This window comes from Melanaphis sacchari, unplaced genomic scaffold (genome assembly GCF_002803265.2).
Source record: "Melanaphis sacchari strain LSU unplaced genomic scaffold, SCAv2.0 Contig4_pilon_pilon, whole genome shotgun sequence".
Taxonomy (NCBI): domain Eukaryota; kingdom Metazoa; phylum Arthropoda; class Insecta; order Hemiptera; family Aphididae; genus Melanaphis; species Melanaphis sacchari.
In genome coordinates, this window is record NW_020271335.1 from 2,591,265 (window position 1) to 2,612,582 (window position 21,318).

The window sequence follows — 21,318 nt, forward strand, 5'->3', positions numbered from 1 at the left end:
TCGATATTTTCATAAAATCTTGAATTTGTAGTTAATTCCCTTTTCGACGCCTTACATCTCTCAATTTTGAAATTTTTAACCATAATATGCAAGCTTATGTCAGAATCAAATCCTCTCCAAGTAGCTGATTATTACAACAGCTTTTTGCCTCACTGCGCTCGTTTTAAACATATAACAATAGGTCAACGTGTTTGGCACTAAATCAACTGTCTTTCATGCATCACCAGAGTTACAAAAGGTAGTCCTCCACAAACTATATGTCAAATGAACTTATTAGGCGTATAATGTCCAATGTCAATGTAGACCCCTCCTTCACTTTTTAAATTATTAAATATTTTCGAAACGTCTTTTTCATAAATCTTAGTGAGGTCGTATTATAAAATAAATATTTTTTCTTGTTATTGTATGTAAATGTTTAATCAACTATTTTTGTTAAAGAGCTTAGTCCGTAAAATCTAAAAAAAAAAAAATAAAATAAAAAATACCATTTGTACACTATTTATTATAAGACCAGTTAGTAATGACGTTAGTAATGATCACAAAATAATACCGTTGAATGACATTGATTGAGCACTAAATAACAGTGTTATGGTGAAAATTATTAGTACTCGAATTTATTGTTCAGCTAACTCCTCGTAACCTCGAGATAATTCGCCAAACGCAGTAGTTTATCTGAATGTAAATTGTAAACCCCTAACACCACGATTAAAACTCAGACCGGTTTATTTTTAGTCCTGTAATAGCAATAATAATAATAATAATAATCGGCTCTCGATCGACCAAATGAAAGCGTGGTTGAACACTAAGAACACGAGTACCTGTAATATTGTAGTACACACCATGGTTTATATATACAGTGATAGTATTGTCAAACATTATTATTATTATTATTATTAATGTTCGATATTGTTATTGTAATGACACGAGGTGTCAAGCAGACGACAGGAACGAACAAAACAAGTAACAGAAGTATTATATATATATTATTTTATTATATTCAACAATATATAATACGAAATCGAGTGATGTATATAATATATACAGTTACATAGTTTAATATTTTTACAATAAATTCATAATACATAATTTATGTTATTACTACATATTTTATATTATTATATTATATACGGATCGAATATATATTTTTTTAAATAATTCTGACATTAATAATAATAATATGAAATAATAAAACCGAATAACAAAAAAAAAAAAAAAATAATAATAATAATAATAATAAATAAAAACAAGGTAACGTAGTCAATAACAAAATAAAAAAATATATTTATATAGGTTCCTATATGCAATAACTTATTATAAAACCAATAAAGACAATAAGCGGGCGGGTCAATTATCAAATTTCAGTAAATCATTTAGCCGTTCAAACGAAATAAAAATTAACGCGTACCTATAGAACGTAATGAAAAGAAGCAGCGACTGCGGTTTAATAATGGCTGGTGTAATGGTATATAGTTATGTACTCAGTTTGTATTGTTGTGACGACGATATCAATCATGCACTTTAGATAAACGTAAATAAAAATATTGAAACAAATTTCGCTAGTCGACTAACAAACGCTCATCGCGACTAACAGAGCGGTACGACGATCGCAGTAATAATAATAATAATAATAATAATAATACATTTAACAAATCGTTAAAACCGTCCGCGGCGGCAGAATTATGTGTGAGGCGACGTTCCCAGTCGCGGGGCGGCGGCGGCGGCGGCGGCAGCGGCGTACGGCGAGTAAGCGACCGCGGGGAAGTACGGCGGCAGCAGGCCCGGATGTGGCGGCATGGCCAGTGGCGAGGACGGGTAACCGGACGGGAAACCGTACGGCGAGTGATGTTTGCCGGTCGCGTACGGGTGATACCTGCTGACCGCGGCGGCGGCGGACGGGCTGAGCGGCGGCGTCGGGTACGAGCGCTGCAACAGCGGCAGCGCGGCGGCCGGGTCAGAGGTGTGCGTGCGCAGGTGTTGGAGCAGCTCGTCGGACGTGCCGAACCGCTTGCCGCAGTACGACGGCAGGTCGGCGCCCATCCACGAACACACGTACGGCAATTGGCTGGCGGCCGCGGCCAGCGCGGCCAGCTGGGCGTGCGCGTACGCCGCGGCCATCGTGTGGTGGTGGTGCTGCTGTTGGTGTTGGTGGTGAGCGGCGGTCTGCTGGTGATGGTGGTGAGCGGCCGCAGCGGCGGCGGCCGCGGCTGACACCGTCTTCGGGCTCGCGTCGCATTGCGTGCAACCGGCCGGACACGTGGTCGCCGGCTGCGGCGGTTGTTTGCCGGCGGCCAAGTGAGCGGCCAGCTGGCAACCCGCGCAGTACGGATCGCGGCACGGCAGTGGCGGCGCCCCGGCACCGGGTCTGAAATAGGGGCTCATGAGGGGCGAGCCGCCCAACGCGGCCATGTGGTGATGGTGATGAGGGTGCGCCGACAACTGCGGGTGGTGGTGCGCCGACGGATAGCCGGCGGCCGCCATCAGAGCGGCCACCGAGGTGGTCGACGGCGACGACGACGAGTGTTTGCTGTGCGATTGTTCGCCGTGTTTTCTACCCGCGGCGGCCGCGTCTTCTGCCGATGACTTGCGACTCGAAGCGCTCTCCTTGCTGCTGCACCGGTCACCTCCGCCACTGATGGCCACAGGCGTCGCTCTCCTTATGGTCGCGTCCAGGCTGATCGACGTGGCGTTGGTAGTGGCTGCGGCGGCGGCGGCGGCTGCAGCCGCGGCCACTTCGGCGGCCGGTCGCAGAACGCACGATTCGTACGGTTTGAAACTCGACCGGGCCGTGGCGGTGACCGGGGTGATCGGAGCCGGCTGCAGGTGATTGTGGACGGCAGACGTCCGACCGGTCGGCGAACCGCTGTTCGAACACGACGACGACGACGACGACAGCGACAGCGACGGCGAACGCTTGTCTCGGCCTCCGCCACCTCCGCCGCCACCTCCGTGGTCGGAAGACGACGACGAAGACGAAGAGAGTGATGACGACGTCTTCTTGTGGTGATTGCCGCCGACCTTCTCCGAGTTTGTCTTGCCGTTTTGCGGCGCCGGTGCGTCAGATCCGATTTGACTGCAAGTCTGTGCCAACAGCGCCAGTGGACTGTTCTTGGCGTCCAACTGTAAACAGAAAATAACGATACGTTATTGAAAATCCTAATGGAAAGATTTGTTGCCACTGAGTCACTGAGTACACTACAACAGTATACACAACAACAACAGGAAATTCATCTGGGACTAAAAATGTTACCTAACCTAACCGATATTACATGTTAACTGATGACGCGTACTTAACGATTAAATCTGTATAATGATATAATATATACTCGTAATAACTACAGTATATGTACCACATATTATTATATTATGTTTTAAAAATAATTCTAATTATATCTTGGTTTATAATTTAAGAATAAATTGTTTTTTACATTTTGTGTTCAATTTGAAAATCCATATAAATGTATACGATGTTTTTAGTTTTTTTTTTATTTATTTCTCAAAAATGAAAAATGTACACGTTATTGTAAAAAACCTAATAAAATGTATTTACTTGACTAACGGAGCGTTATTATTCTAACAGAAGAGGTAGTCTCAATGGATATCCTTTTAAACTATTTTTATTTGGTTTTTTTTATTATTATTTAGTAACGATCTATAAATACTATCATATCGTATAATTTATTATTTGCTCTAGTATTACAATATTCTCTCATCATGTCTATTGAACATACAATATGCGTATCAATGAATTCACTAAATACAATATTATACATATGTACATTATATTGTAGGCGTATTCTAGTTTTCAATAACATCGTTTTCCCAGCGGTGTAATAATATTGCCGGGAAATTTCAATAATAAACCACATAATATTATCATGCCCCAGACGCGTTCTACAGAATAATATGTAATCCCTATACATGTACGTTTCTGTTTTGTATAGTTTATTCGCATAAAAATCTGCCAACCTCCGATGCACGACAGTAATCATCGAAGGTATACTGCACACGTATTATTGGAAAGTGATTTTTTTTTTTATTCTCTACTCTCCTCTTGGTCATGGTTTTATTTTACGATTCTATAATATGTGATTTTTCAGTTTTTTCTCGTATTCGACCTCCATACCGTTATGGGTTAGCGTCACGTGCCCACCGTTTACACGATAATGTATACTATACCGATATTATATTATCGCCCGTTATGCCACATGTAGTAAAGACCTTTATCGTTTATGCGACAAAGATAATTCGCCGGCGTTGAAGACGTTGAAATCGTGTCAACAGAACTTGAGATAAAAAATAATTTACACTCCACTATAATATATTAAAACGGAATTTCCAAAAGTATAATCTATTAAATGTTTAAGTATATAAGAAGGATTAAAAACCGGGAAGCCTAAATCCCAAAGTCATTTCAAGAACAATTTTTGCATTTTGGAAATATTTAGGTAATCGAATCTCTGATTATTGTAGTTATTATGATTCATATTGTTATTACTTATTATTAATTTACTATCATAAAATATTTTATGAATAAAAATTAAATATTTGCTTTTAACTGATATATTTTCAATCAATATTTGATATTAAACGCACGATATAATAATATAATATTATCTTATAAAATTCCATAACGATTAGACTTCGTCTGGAATTTTAATATAAATATTGCAATCGCACATTTCAAGCAAGCGAACATTTTGTGGAACAATTCACGAAATAAAAAGTATTAAATATTTGTCAATTTGCAGCAATCTGATACATTTTCATCGGTTTTTCTCACACACAATCAACAAAACAGAAAATGATAAGTAAAAGCAGAAGACTGAATTTATTAAAATAATAATATTTACACATACTTGAATTCGATGGATGAATCGACTTAGCAATAAATAAAAAATAATAATTTAATGCATTTTAATATGACGGTATAATATTATACCCATAAACATATGGCGTGTAGATTTTTAGTATTAGTTAATTTTATTAAAAAAAAATTAATATCAATTTAGAGTATAAGTCATAAGATAACTCTTGATTTTTGTTAACTGTGCAAATAGCACAACTGTATTTTATGGTTTGTGCTTTAGCAACTGGCTAGGAGAAGCCGATTATGGATAAGTATAAATAGATACATTTAAAAAAAAAAAAGGATTTGACCATTGATGTTCATTAAGCCGAAACGCGTAGTTTTTATTAACTGTTAGTGTAAATTAAACTCCGACCGAGCAAGATTCATTAATAATTATGTGTATGTTTTGATTTAAGTTTATCGTGGTATTATGCGTACAATTGCGTACAATTGCATATAATATATATTTTATGTGTGTTTTTGTGAACGACACGCATAATACTCATATGAAATCATCGGAATAAGTAAATATTATATTAATAATATTATGTTAATACATTATATACCTATAGTTTTAATACACTAATCCGTCGATAAGTTTTCGTTGCTTAGACGGTTGTATTGTTTTGTCACGAATACGTGATATTATGTGAGTGTGTTAGGTGTATGTAACATAAGTGCATTCAAATTGTTTAAAAAAACACAAAATATTTTATGATGCGAAATCAGAAAACGGACTATAATAGTTAATAAAATATCATCGAGATACGACCAAAAGATTTTGAAATTATCGAGGAAATTGTAGCGTTATCGGTAAATTCACTCGTTCCAACAGAATTTCGTTCATTCGATGTCTATTTTTCTTTCCGCCGCCGTAGTGCCACTGTAGCCGTCATATCTATATGGGTATATTAACAATAATGCATTAGGAATAGGTATGACGACGGCGATTACGGCTGGCTGTTGTATCGTTTTACCTTGGTAATAAATCATCACAACCAGACGTCTGACACGGTGGAACCCGATTTGTGCAATATACTTAAATATGAGACAAGGATGGCTGCGGCGTTTTTCCGTGGAGAATACGTGAACTAGCACATATAGATTGTTTTACAGAGGGGGTTATGTTAATAACATTTTTTCTAAAATTATACACCACTAATATTAAACAGAAGAGGGATTTTTAGTAAAAATATTTTTTCACATTTCGGTTATCTTTTCAATATTCTTCTCCTGTAGGTGCCACTGACTAGTTGTGGGTGAGAGTGGGTAAAAAAAAAATCATAACGATATCGTGATATCACGGATCGTCATATTGGGCAATGAATCCTTCGAATATCTTATCTTCGCATGTTGTTGAGGTCTATTTCCGAAGATTTTTCTATTCATTTCGTTTAGCGTGCACATTATGTTAAATAGCTTCTGCGCAAATATTCTCACATCATTAGTCAAATGGTTAAACGATTGTCAGAATTCAATTAGAAGCGAATAATGTGGAATTAATAACATTACAACGATAATAATCAATATTAAAACTCGGGGTTCGAATAGTGACGGTCTTACGAGTAGTTACGCATTATTATTTATTATTGTCGACTGTCGAATAGTATATGTAAAAAATATCGAAACGTGCGACGATAAATATGTCGGTGACGTGCGTGAATTCTACTTGTCCACCCACAGATATTTTCTTCTTGCGGGCGTCACGCGTCTAATGTTTTGAACCTTTTTCTCGAGGCCAATTGACCCCATGGTCAACCAATAATATCTGGACGACAGCTATGAATGTCACTTCAACAAACAGCATTATATATTGATATATTATTATACTCTTCGGTTTACTGCAGCACCTATAGGCTATTAAATTAGTAGAAAAACAACCAATAACTTTAAGTTAAAAAAAAAAAAAAAAATAGTATCATGTACAACAAAATAACAAATATTTATCTAATTTATCCTTATCGCTATTATAATTTACTAGTTGTTGTGACAAAGTTGTGTATTTTAATTCACACTAGTTGTTAAAAAAAATAAATAGCATATTATAATTTCATATAATCTTATTTAATTGTTAAATTTTATTTTACTTTAGATATGTACTTTTATCCTACTATCATAGTTTATCGATGTGTGAATACTAAATTTTGGATGTTTATGAGCAAACCTATTTCTATTTTTTAAATAACAATTATTACTAGATTTAAGAAAGTATTCAAATGTTTAGTAATTAGTTTTATTTTTATATACATTCGGTATTTTTCTGCAGTTTACATTTAATATTTAGACTCACGGGCATTTACGGAGTTTATTTTTGCTTGTGTATAATATATGTACGTGTGTGCACACCTAACATTTATTATAATATGCAAACTAACTTACTAACAGTGTTGTGTCTTGAGATCTTGGGCATAATAAACACGCCTGTGTCGAGCGATGTGCAATAAATTAGCGCACGTCCGGTTATTATAATACATATTATATTATGATATCGACAAATTATAATGTTATATGCATCCCGTTCCGAGCAATGCGAGTCCGTCTCGAACGACCGATCATCACGGTGTTACGGCTCGCCGGACATATTATATTATAATGATGAAACAGATATATACACATCGTAAATAATATTTTATCGGCATTATAATATATTATTATGTACTCGGGCGAATGCTTTTAGAATAAACTATTACTCGTCGTCATGTTTATAGTGTACGTATATACATTATAATAATTTGTACCTCCGTACTCCTGGCACGGGATCGTAACGAATAAAAGTCGAGCTATTATATTTTGTATATTATAATTAAGTGTGTAAAACGTAAGATAATAACGCGTCGAAAACTAGTTAACCGGGCTGTGCAATAAAAGTAATAATATTACAGGTATCGCTGCTATAAATCCTGTGCCACCGTGTCAAGATGAATTTAAAGGCTAGCTCCCAATTAAAGTTACAGCGTGTCAGTATAAGCGACTACATCAATTGGAATATACAGTGAAATCATTGTATAGAGTACTGGCATTAGACATGCATCATCGTCCATAAACATTAGGTACGTTTATATGGTAATAACTTGTAACTAATAATAATAAAATGCAGTTTTAAGTCAGAGGTAAAAAATAAAAATAAAAATATTAACCATCAACGTTCGGGCGCTGTATTCTTAATATTCGTAATATTTTATTATACTACAGCATAGATAAGTATGAAGTATGAACCTCCGGCCAACGCCAATTTAGACCTTTCAGACACGCAATTCGTTAATACTGAATTCACACCTAGTTTAATTTTTTTTTTGAACCATTCAGTTTTATAGAAAAAGTTTTATGATGACAAATACTGATACACGTCTACAACAATAAAATAGTGCCAATTAAAATTCTGTCGAAGAAGAAAATATTTATTTTTTAATTTTCGTCTTGGTCTTTACAACAGTAGTTGTAATATTAAATCATTTTAATATAATATCATTAATTCTCATTTTTTACAATTAAACCTAGAACTAACCAGAAAAAAAGAATACACAACTATATAACGACTGACATATAGGAGCATGTATATCTCATTTTTTGTACCGATACATATTATATCACAACGTACTTCTATGTCATTTATGAAGTCTTATTCACGCTTCAGTCGCGGTAAACCCGTCGACTAACTGGATAAATAGGCCGTCAGAATTATTTTATTTCATATATAGATATATTATCGTGTAATATAATACACACACGCGTCTATTTGGTCTCGACAACTAATATATATATATATATTTATATATATAGGTTGATAAGTGTACACACCTCTCGTTTCAAATCGTTTTTCCCCTCGACCTTCCTCCTATCAATTTTCCCGTCGATCATCAGACTTTACCGTCGCCCGTCGACACGTCAAAGTCCTTTAATAAGCCTAGTGAGCGCAGGCGCGCGCGTGTAGATATCAAAAACGACGACAGCGACAAGCACTTTTCTGCGACGAGCGGGTAGAAAACCATTAACGGATTGTTGACAGGGGTGGTAAAAAAAATACACTTCCCCTGTGCGTGTCATTATCGAACACATACGAGCGCGCCCGGGCCGTGGCATAATCGATTTGCCGCCGGCGCTCAAATACAATTTCTCGCGGCGGCGATAATATCTATTATTATATTAGGCGAAGACGTGAGTTGTTCGACAACGTAGATAGGTGTATAATATTATTATAAGGACGTATTCTACAATATTTATTGTATGTTAAAATATAATATGATGCTTATAATAATATGGCAAAGTCATGGATTGGTTCTTAATTTTTTTTTTTATTATTTTGCTTTCGCACTCCTGATGTACGCGCTTTGTTTTATGTATTATTATTGTGTGACACGTCGAATCAATATTGCACGCGAGTCTTCGAGAATAAATCGAGTGTAGCGTTAGATATAGCTTCGACGGCGGTATTTTTCCCCCCGTCCTACCACGAACAACCAACTCGGCGCGTATTGTTATTATTATCGTCGTTGTGTCCGCGGGGGGTTAACGTCCTCCTTTTCTTTTTATTTTCTTTTCATGGCTTTCCGATCAAGTGATTTGGATGCTCGAACGATTTACATAGTTTATGGATAAAGATACTCAGAAATTCGTTGCCTTTAAAGTCGTTTAAATGAAAACATTATCTTTACCGTTGTATGATGCGCATCTGCAATATTCTCAAAAATATAAAGTCGTCAATACTTGCTTTCGAAACGACGAAGATTAGGTTTTAATTTGACGAATTATAATAAAACAGATTATAGTATTAGTATTACCACCAACGCGAATTCCAACAGAAAATTACGCTTCAGATTTATCTCGAGATTTATTCACCCGTGCACCTACGCAAAATGTTTTGATTGGTTGTAATAGTATTTTACAATTTATTAGTACCTATAATATTATATTTTATTTACGGTATTTACTTTAATAAAATTATATGCATTTTTTTTTTTTTGCATTATACGATAGATCAGAATCGTTATAGATTATAATAGGACCCACTGTATACTGATTTTCAACGAGCAACTAAAAATGCATAAATTCGTTAAGTTTATCTCCAATATCAATAAAATAGTTTAAGTTCCTTGGCATCGAAATTTTTGTTCAATTTTTAACAACATGTACGATTTAATTGTTTTTATTTTTGTATTTCTATGGTTAACGTGTTTTAAAAATAAAATTAAGCTAATACCTAGATATAGTTAAACAAAATTTACTTTGATATTTGATCACATTTTTAAGTTTTAAATATTTATTATTTAAATAATATCTCTAGTTTGACTTGGCTGGTCAGAACTAAGATTATTTTAATTTTAATGCAACGAAGAATCGTCATTGAAAAAAATCTAATAATTTTTGGTGGGCATAAAAATAATCGCTAAACGACAACATTACTATACATGATTGAATGATGTTACACTTACCGACGGTAAAGGAGTTAAATAATCCGGTCTCAGGTATTGGTTTTCGTTACTCATGATCATGGTTCGCACTGCACATGCACACTCGAGTGTCGAATTCGGCGAGTTACACTGGGTAGAAAAACCCGTACGAAATAATAATAATACAAATACGTTTTTCGTTAACAATGTTTGCAAAAATATAAAAACCAAAAATATATAAATTGAAAGAATTTATTTCAACTGAGTAGCGTGGAATCGCACAGACACACACTGGAGCATAAAATAATAATAATTATATAGTACGGTCGCGACGAGACGACAGAGGCGTACGGTAAACCGCTGCGTAGACGGACGTCGAACGTTAACGGTCTCCGGTGTTGCACTGCCGCTGAGGTTGTTGTGGCACGAGTGTGGCGGCGGAGTGACGACGCGCTAACGTCGTCCGCAAAGCGATCACCGGACGGTGGCTCCGTCTAGCGTCGGCGATGGCGCGCGCGCAACAAATCACTTTGCGGCGGACGAGTGCAGTTCGCGCGAACGGTCGCACGCGATTTTCAATACGACCGCTGAGCTTTGCAACCGCCACATAGACCGCGGTGGAGTCATAATCTGATGGGGGTACATTAGTGTGAGGGTGGTGGGTGTTGCGGTATAGTAACATAATGGACGGTGTTGCGAGCGAGAGGCGAGAAAATCGCGAAAAGGGTGTAATGCATACCTGCTAAATCTCGTGTTAAATATTGTTTCACCATGTCCGTAAGACCGTAAAAATAACTGAGAGCGTCCGGGTTCGTTAAAATGCCAGTTTATTAATACGCAATAATATGTCACTTTAGGCCGGTTCGGAGGGCATTATGACCTAACAGCTTGGACGAATATTTAATAATGAAAAAGACGTTTTTATACGAAGAAACTATTCAGCGGTAGGACGCCAAAATGTACTAGTTTACTCACAATTATGTGTATATTTAATGTAGAAATATTTTCTGAAGTAACAATAAAATAATAGTACGGTACACAATATGAGAGACACTGAACGTCGATTACAAACGATGCTGAATCGTGGCTAAAAACCACAGTCAGAGAACTAGTCGAAGAACGAATTAATGACATTGATTCCTCATAGACTCATAGAAACTAGACAATAACTGCTATAGTTAACGCCACGGCATATTTCGTAACAAGTTAATTTTTGTTTTATACAGTCACTTAAGCAAGGTAAATCGTTTTAAATATATTTCAGAAACACGTAGGAATTGACGTATTGCGACGCACAATATTGCTTGAAAATAAATGATAAATACTAATAATTATTATTATCAAATTATACACGATATAACACCCAAATGGAAGTAAAAGTCAACAACATTTTTATATCGAAGATTAAAATCAAATTCCAAGTCCGAATAATTTAATGTATAATTACTTATGGATTTTATTACCTAGATTTCACTTTTTTTCAACTAATAAAAATTATTGTCGAAAATGTTACGACGATGTTTTGCAATGAATTATTTTTTACAATAACTTATGCAATTGTTTAAATTAGTAATAAATAATTATAATTTATTAAGTGACAAACGAAATAACACGATGTGGCAAAAACCGGTGTCGGGGCGGTACAAGTACTTCAATAAATGCAAAATAATATTGTATAGAGAAAAACTAATGGGCACTGGGGGTCCTAGAATGGACAAGTTGACGAAGTCGATTTTTGAAATTAAGTGTTTAAGTTAGCATAATAATTCTTTATCACTATATGATTTTATACAATAATTGTATAATTTTTCTCATAGTATTTTTCTCAACTATGTTTTTTTACATGTTTGAAAAATGTCCTGTTTACACTATCACATTTTTTTAAATACTCAATACAATGAATATATATTTTAGTCGAAGAATTTAAAACATGATTCAGTTATTGTTTCATCATCATTTTTATTATGCTCATGGTGTTCATTATTGTTTTTATTATTAAAATTTAATGTAATGAAAAAATCATATTGATCTAGTCGTTTTTATAATATTGGAGTATGGACTATATTATTATGTATATTACAAGATATTTTTTTATTTTTACAACTATATTTGTTTTATTCAAATTATGCGAAGATGTCAACACAATATTGTCTGTTGACAAAATTGTATGAATATATTATATGTACATATGTAAAGCTGGTATAGGGTTTTACAATTGTGTATAAATAATAACTATCAAAACCAAAAAAAAAAGAGCTGTGAGCAATCAACAGTCTAGAAAGTCTAGATATATTCTAATTTTTATCCATCAACTCATGTTTACAGTAATATCAATATTTTTTGGGATCCAATTTGTAACATAAAAACAGATAATCTCAAGATATAATAATAAAAAAAAAATAAATAATTCTATTTGATTAAAATTTTATATTCAAACTTTTTTTTTTTAATTTTTATAGATTATTTAACAATCTGTACACATATGGTACAATGAACTTAATCAAGAGTTTCACAGTAATAATAATAATTATTGGTATTAATATGAGCGTTTACATAATAGCATTATTATTATTTTGGTTGATGTGCGTGAATTGAAGAGGCTATCCAGCGACAATACTTTGGTGGGAGTTTTTTTTTTTTATATTTTACTTATTATGTATTAACATATAAGACCTGAGTATTATATTAACTAGTTTGTTCGTCAACTAGAAAGTCCCTGGGCCACTTTCGCAAAAGTCTCCTTGTAGTGTTACCCAGGAGGAAGTGTGAGGATAGTTCAGCAATAAGTGGATTAGAATGATTGTGTAGTCTTTATTGGAATTTAATATAATGTTTTTTTGCGACTTCTTTAACGTAGGAGATGTGCAAGTCTGTGTGCAGGGTGTCGTTGGAGATGTATAGGGGGGAGCGTTTGTGATAAATTTGAGTATTTTTGATTGGACTACTTGTATTTTATTTGTATTTGTTTTTTTGATAGCTCCCCATAGTTGTATTCTATATGTTCAAATAGGTTTGATTTGAAGTTTTTATAAGTTAATTTTTGATTTTAAGTTAAGGTTTGAAGTTTAACCCATAGTGCTTCGGAGAGTAGAGATTCTACGATTTAGGGATAGTTTGTTCATATGAATATGTTTGGCCCAGTTCCATTTTTTTATCAAAATATAATATATTCAAACTTAAATTGAAATTTACTCATTATAACCATTTTAAAATTTATTTTCGAAATATAATTTTATTGATGATTTTTAATTATAACATAAATTACGAAACTGTTTATCGAGTAAAATTAATTAATTTTTACGTTTAAAACTTTGTTTGAAAATAAAATATTTTAATTTAAATGTATTATTTATGAAATTTATAACTACTTATTTAATATAAATATATACTTTAACAACGTTTACAAAATTATGTTGTATTTAAGAGGTTCTTTTGTTATTCAACAAATATAAGCACATGAATTTAAAAAAATATAGATCATACCACGAACGGCCTACCGGGATACCAGGAAATTCAGTTAGATGACTGATGGCTATTGAAGATATTTGGTGCTAATGTAAAAAGATCAACTTAGCATTGTGTCTTGTGTAAATTCGTAAACGAATTGTTAAATTAAATAGTTTACCCATTCAACTAGAGTCAAATGTTGAGAGTCTTAAAAATACATATAACAGTTATTAATATTGTTATCTATTAAAAAATATTATTAATTGGTTTAAATTGTTATAACATTTTTAAAAAGCTCATCATCTCAGGCTCACTTGTTTTTCCTATATTTTCAAGTACTGGCCAAAAATACGGTTTGGATGAATAGAGTTGTTTTGTCTGAAATCGCCGCTCCTGAACTAAATACGCAATCGGATTTTACTCAAGTACGCACAGTTGACCTATTGCGATCGTCTCTAGAATTTCCGCCAATTCGAAAGGTACCTTTTCATAGCGTATTATTAAAACGCGTACAATTATATCATAATAAGAAGTCCCTCAATTGAAATAGAGTAGAGTGTATTTATTTCGTCAGAACGGAAGGAAAGCAATGATAATAATAATGGCAGTGCATCTAAACGATATAAATGCCTTCAAATGTTGTTTTTGGCACACATCTGTGATACATACATACACACTATCTGGGCTTGGGGCCCAACTGCTTCACCGTAAATTCGGAGTGTATAATATACTATTATGTACGACAGTCGACAACACAATGGTATAATAATATGCTATATTATGCGTGCACGTACGTCTCGACAGTCGACGACACAATGTACGAATGCGGCGATAATGCGGTTAAAATTGTTAGAAATCGTCCGAAACGGGTTCAGGCCGTTAAACACTTGCTGCGTACTGTGTAGGTTCAACCACGCACGGCGCTTCTTGTAATAAATCGAAACCGAGATTATTTTGTGGTCAGCCAGTGTTTTATACCATCCGGTCGGTGGATATACTTACGCGCGTTTGTCGCGACGTGTACAAAATTTATAATACGAATAATGTATGTTCGATCGCAAAAATAATATTACGCATTTAGTTATGAAATTGAAAATAAAAAATGCCGTGGAAAAAAAAACATAACAAAACCAAAAATATAAACTGGTAAACATTTATCGGCTTGTCATAGGCAGTCTATAAATTATATAGTAGGTAGTTATGGCATTAATGTATTGAATACATTTTTACAAAATTAATCTATCAGACAATTATATACATATTATAATATAAAACATTGGTACATATAATACATAGAAGTTTAGAACATAAGTGTAACTATAAACAAATAGTAAATACTTAGTAACAACAATTTATATTGATATTATTTGTTGCATAATATGATATTTATATATAATATACACATTATAAATTAACTTTAAAAAAGTAAATATTATGTTTTATAATATGATCATATTTATATTATGATATTATACACATAACAATTTCTTGATACTATATTTTTTAATTTTAAATCGTATTAATTTTAGACCTAAGGTTATGACCATTCCTTGATTGTTTGACTCTTGAATAATATCATACTTGTATGATTGAGGTTAACATTTTAATTTTGTCTTTTATTAAACACATTTTACATATGTATTTTTTATTTATGTATCACTGCGTATTTTCGTTTGAATAATTTTATTGTATAGCTTATATATTCTATATCATTTATAGATATAACGTGTCTAAAAAAATAGGTTAGGTAATAGTGTTTTTTTTCAAACGCATTCAAATATCAAATGTTAAAAATGAGTGAATATTATTAGTATTTTTAATTATAATATTATGTTAGTTGTTTTGTGGATTTTACAATAGTTTGTAATTTGTATAGCAAATTTGTAGACAGTTGTACATACTCGACTTACTTTGTTAGACGTTTAATAATTTATTTCCGTGTTGATTTTGTGGCGAACAAAATATTATTATTAGTTATTACTACGTGAGAGCAAGAGTCATTACGTGGTATACACACATATTATGTTAATTCCACGGAAGGATAATCGCGCGGTTTATGTGGGGAGGCACCACAACCAATCTTGCAGAATGCACCGTCTTTCAAGTATATCCCTCTTTACGTATATGTATTAATAATTCATATTTTATGTGTCTTATTAGTATACGGTTAAGGGCCGTTGGGTTGTTGAAATATATGTATATATATATAATGATACGCACTCGCAAAACATAATTACATCCAATTATACACTATTATTATATGATATATAATAATAAGGCTTCATACCAGTTGCGTCCCGAAGATATCAACGAAAAAAGGTCTAATCCGAATTGCGGCCTGAATTTATTTTGAGTACAGACGAGTTTCGGCCCGGATATTTTTAATTCTAGATAATTTAATCTCGACTGATAAAGTATAATCACAGTATAATGTAGATACCTAATAAGTACACTTTAGTCTTCGCTTTACTACCGCTAAGAATGTTCCGTCGCTTTTCTGTTTTAATTTATTTATAATGTCGAATGAAATTTTGAGTGAAATGTTGAATGAAAAAAATTACGTGTGCGTTGTGAGGCTTTTCATTCTAAATTCAAGGCTTTGTTCTACAGTGCTCATCCTAATATTTTAGTATTCATCAATGTTCTGAAAAATATAAAAAAGGATACTTATATAAAATTTAGAAGCACTCACTCAAATACTCACAGAATATAATAGAAAAAAAAACATTTATTAGAAAACTATGAAACGGTTAGAAGAAAACCAAATTGACAAACTTGAATTTACACAAATACTATCATACACGTTTTTACCAATGCCATAATACTTACGAATTTTGCTTAATTATACTAACATTTTTAACTTTAATAAATATCATATACGTTTTTACCAGTGTCAACATTAAAAAAAAAATATATAATTTTTAACCTGCTTGCAGTATCTACTGATGTTACAGACAGTCTTAAGTTTGTCTAAAAATAAAATTAAGCTTTTTTTAATTTTAATATACATATTTCAATTAATTTAATTTTAAATTTCAGGCCATAATTCACATATAACCCAAAAATAACTCAGGCTGCAATTCGTATGCACCTCAAAAAAACATTGGTCGCAATTCGGAAGAAATTTTTTCCATGAGACGCAACTAGTAGCCACCCAATAATAGTGATGGTAATTATTTACGAGATACAACGTATACCTAATGCAGATGCAAATCGTATGAAATTATTTTGAAAAACCATTTGAATGCTTTTCATTACAAAATATAATAATAACTAATATTATATTCATAATGGTAACATCATTTTGTTTAAGAATATTCCTAGCAAGAATTGTCTTGATGACAGCGGTCGATTTACAGCGCAGTGTTTATTTCCGGTGATAACCGCGTTTCTGGTTATATTACCGTTATTATAAACCTATAATAAAGCCGAACTCTAAGTTATTTCGTGATGTCGAGTGCTTTTTATCGTATTCTGATTAGCTGTTGTAATCGTGGTATCATTTACTAACCATGAACTACCGGTAATTTCCAGGGTTAAACCAAGTTAAACTTTCTGACATGACATGACAAACGACGTAGCTATAAACTCGACATAATACTTTGCAGTTAGTATCGGGCACGTAATCGTGAATCCCTGCTCGTATAATAAATACACACTATATTATGTAGGTATATTGTATAATTATTATTATGTTTACCGCGTATCAACTTAATGTTTTGTGAACATAATTATACTTATATTTTTACTTGGCAGTTGGTATGTGTTTCTAAAAAAGTAGGATAAATTTAGTTTTATGTACAGAAACGAGAAAAACATCACCGTGCGAATTGTATAGTCTTTAGAATGATCTTATATCACAATATATAACTAAAGTTTATAAACATTGTCATTAATCACTGTCGTATATAAATATGCAAAAAATGAATTTATATTATACAATTTATTCGTAAGACGTCACATTTCTATAAAATTTTATTGTGACCTGTTTACTGTTAAACGTTTACCGCACACAAGTAATTATTCCAAATTTCCGATGCATTGGGAAAATGTTACATCAACACCTTAATTTAGCGCACTATAAAGTTTAAGTTTACTACCTTGATATTTGTGCTATATATTATAATTAATAATATGTACAATATATTATATTATGATATTCTTACTAATCACAAATTATATTTGCTATTTGTCAGTGTCATCCCTCATGCTGTCATTAGCACTTATGTATGTATAGATAGTAGGTATTATACAGACGCACAGTATTACATTGAATATATTATAGAAACATAGATATTTACTCACAACGCGTCTGTTATTATTGCAGTATATAGTATCTATATGAAAATAAAAAATACAAGAAACAAAGGTGTTTCCTTTAGTTACATAAATCAATAAGTCATTTGAATGTGTGAACTGACTAAAATATTGACAATGGGAAGAAAAACTCTATTTCCGTTGGACGTATAAACAGACTATAACACAATAGGTAAATTTCAGTTTTTCCACCATAATCGTACGTATGCGTGTATGATGTACATATTATATACTTACATATTATATTAGTGGATGGGAGACGCTCCCGAATCAATAATAATATTGTTAACTCAAATCGATGTTTCGCACTTTACGCGTTCGGGTCGTTCAGAAGGGATATCATCAGAGTAGAGATTTTAACGACTCAATAACAAACGGACCGGCGAGTAAAATTAAAATGGAAGAATAATAAAAATTGGTGGTTAAACTACGATAATAAACTCCTGCCATCTCCGTAAAACCGTAAACACAGCGCATCATAAACAGTAAAAGTCTATTTTTGTTTTGTTTTTGAATATATGACTTTCATTAGCGACTAAACGAGACCGTATTTTCATATATATATATATATGTATATGTGCGTGTGTAATATACGTTTACCGTACACCAATCATTGCTGGGTTTGTCGCATATAATATAAATATTATATATGTGCAACGCAGGTACTTAATTTTTTTTTTTATAACCCCATCGGTTTAAATTGAGCAGTCGCTTACCGGACCCATCAAAACACCACCTTTCAAGTGATATGCAGCGTATACGGTTCAGCTGCACGTAATAAAAATGAAAAGGCCCCACACGCTATTAAAATCGAAATTACAATTTATACACAATTAATTCTCACGATTATTATCGCCGTTGTCGTCGTTGTCGTAGCCGTCACCGGTTCCTGCGCCACGTATAATAATATAATATACCTATATATGCATACATTATGTAAATCGCGTTAATCGCACGACTACTCTCTGTCCATGTTCCAATCAAGATGCATAAATTTCATCGTTTCTCGTTAAGTTTTTTTTTTCATCTAATATGTGTATATATATTTTATATTTTTTATTTCAAAAAATGTTTACAAGCCGCCCAATGTCGTAAAAACGCCGATTATATCGCTGTACAGTCCTTATTATTGGGACTCGCACTGAGAATAATCGTAAAAACAATGATTTAACACCGACGACAACGCTGTTGAGGAGGTCTTCCTCCGTCGTCATCGTCATCGTCGTCCACCGTGTTCGATTTGTATCGGTTTCTCGCGTGTTCGATTACAATCAACGAGGCTCTGTGTACGAGTTGTGCACGTATATACTGCCTGTGCACTACACCCCTCACCTATTACCACCCAACATCAGCTAAGATTAATGGTTCGTGTATACAGCGTAAAGAAAACTGCTCTCGAGATGGATAGTGTGTGTTTTGAGAGAGGTGAAGAAATTACCAGTTTTGAATCCGTGTGTGTTTTTTTGAAAAGAGAAAAACGCGCACGAAACGATTCTGTTGCCCAAAAAACCCGTTTTTACTCACACCAAATCGTTTAATTGCATAAAATATAACTATTTTCAGTATATCCATATATATATATATATATTACCTATGCATTGCCGTCTTCTAATTTAGACATCTATCGTTATGCGATTTTCTTAACCTGCCCATTGATTGGACGCCGAATTCTCTCCTTCACTTCAGCTGAACCGGATCAACAGTGAATGTAATAATTTACATTTTATACTTTTTTTAAAAACTTATAAAAAATAACGATGCCAGTAAATTGCAGGTATCGAACCAACAGCCTAGCGCACGGTATATATGTATACCTAGCATGCCATATCAACGATGACAGGTAATAGGCTACGAGTTCAGTCGTTCGATGGTGCAATATTTATGATATAATTTATTTCGTGATTTAAACAACTGTTTTAATTAAACCTATTCTGGTATTAGTTAATTTATGTGATATAATTCCTTAAACCAAAATTTCACCCTGAAACTTTATTCTTGAATTTCTTTATATAACCTTACTGTCACTTCAAACCTTGGTGCTCCACAATCGCACAGTTAAATGATATGCATATTAATGTTTTATACGTTGTAGAATAACAGATTCGATTCAATAACTACTATTATATTATAATATTACGTATACGTATAACGTAATATTATTTCGATTGCAGTCGTAGGTATATGCTTTGATTCGTGTAGGCACATATCTTTAATGAACATTACTTATATACGTATAATAAGGTATAAACGAATAATGTACTACACATGTTTATGCATTTCAATATCATATTATTGCGTAATTATATATCGATTGGGTCTTCGAAATGTTAATTTAATTAACACGTCATGATAAAATAAATGTATGTGCTTAATACGGTTGAAAGCTTATAATAATTCATCCACCTTATACGTGCATGATAAGGAATATAGTTAATAATGAGTACAAATAACACGTTTAGTACCGACTTACAGTTTTTAGATAGTATTCCGAATTTTTGGAAAGTATATGATTAAAAACTCAGGTTCTGAGAAGAAACAACATATTATCGACATACGTGATTGTAGACACGATGCAAAGACGAGGGATTCATTGACCAAATTCAAAATAAATAATTGCCACATATTTTTTGCAGAAACATATTATTATAATATTTTTTCAAGCGTTCAAATTTATCTTATTTTTTAATGATTATCATAATAATGTACAGCGGGATAAATCGCGTTTGCTTGTGTAACGTATGAATTATAAAAAGTTCAGAGTATTTACCAAATATCAACATAAAAACATATTCACATATTATGTACAATGTATTAATACTGATGGATTAGTAGAATTTTTATTTTTATTAAAAGATGATTGATATAGTAACAGACTATCATTTGGTTTCCTAAACCGCGGACTGACGGTTTCACTACGGAAACGACTTTACGTAGATAACGAATATATTTACACATAAAATAGCAATGACGAAAGTGTAAAGTGTATTCAACACTAATGGAATATATAATCCGCACACGACAGGACGCCACATTAAATGTTTGAAAACGATTCGCATAAATCTATATTAGTCCAAAACTATCTATGTAGTGTAATTTTGACAGGTTAGAGACTCTATAATTGTTTTAATTTTGGACGTGGTCAGGATAAGTCAATCACTTTTATTTTATTGGTTCATACAATATTGATATTATTCCATTCACGTTACACAAGTATACTCAGAAGAAAACGGCGGGCTATAACAATGTTCGCGCATCTTAAAATAATAGTTATAATTTTATTGATTTTTTATATTAACTTCCTACAAAACGCATTGTTGT

General features: G+C 33.2%; 1 protein-coding gene across 1 annotated transcript; it reads right to left on the reverse strand.

Annotated features, from left to right (window-relative positions):
• Nucleotides 1-1,249: 1,249 nt before the first annotated feature.
• LOC112598993 (zinc finger protein Elbow-like) lies at nucleotides 1,250-10,681 on the reverse strand. Its single transcript, XM_025345684.1, has 2 exons — nucleotides 10,279-10,681; nucleotides 1,250-3,117 (listed from the first exon to the last, which is right to left on the reverse strand). Exons 1-2 carry the CDS (start codon nucleotides 10,336-10,338, stop codon nucleotides 1,678-1,680), a joined length of 1,500 nt encoding a protein of 499 aa, XP_025201469.1. The 5' UTR covers nucleotides 10,339-10,681; the 3' UTR covers nucleotides 1,250-1,677.
• Between the last annotated feature and the right edge of the window lie 10,637 nt (nucleotides 10,682-21,318).

Bases quoted from the DNA above. Each gene is read 5' to 3' on its own strand.
- LOC112598993 (XM_025345684.1), bottom strand. From the start codon at position 10,338: ATGATCATGAGTAACGAAAACCAATACCTGAGACCGGATTATTTAACT. The intron at 3,118-10,278 runs GTAAGTGTAACA...TTCTGTTTACAG, and splicing joins ATTTAACTCCTTTACCGTCG to TTGGACGCCAAGAACAGTCC.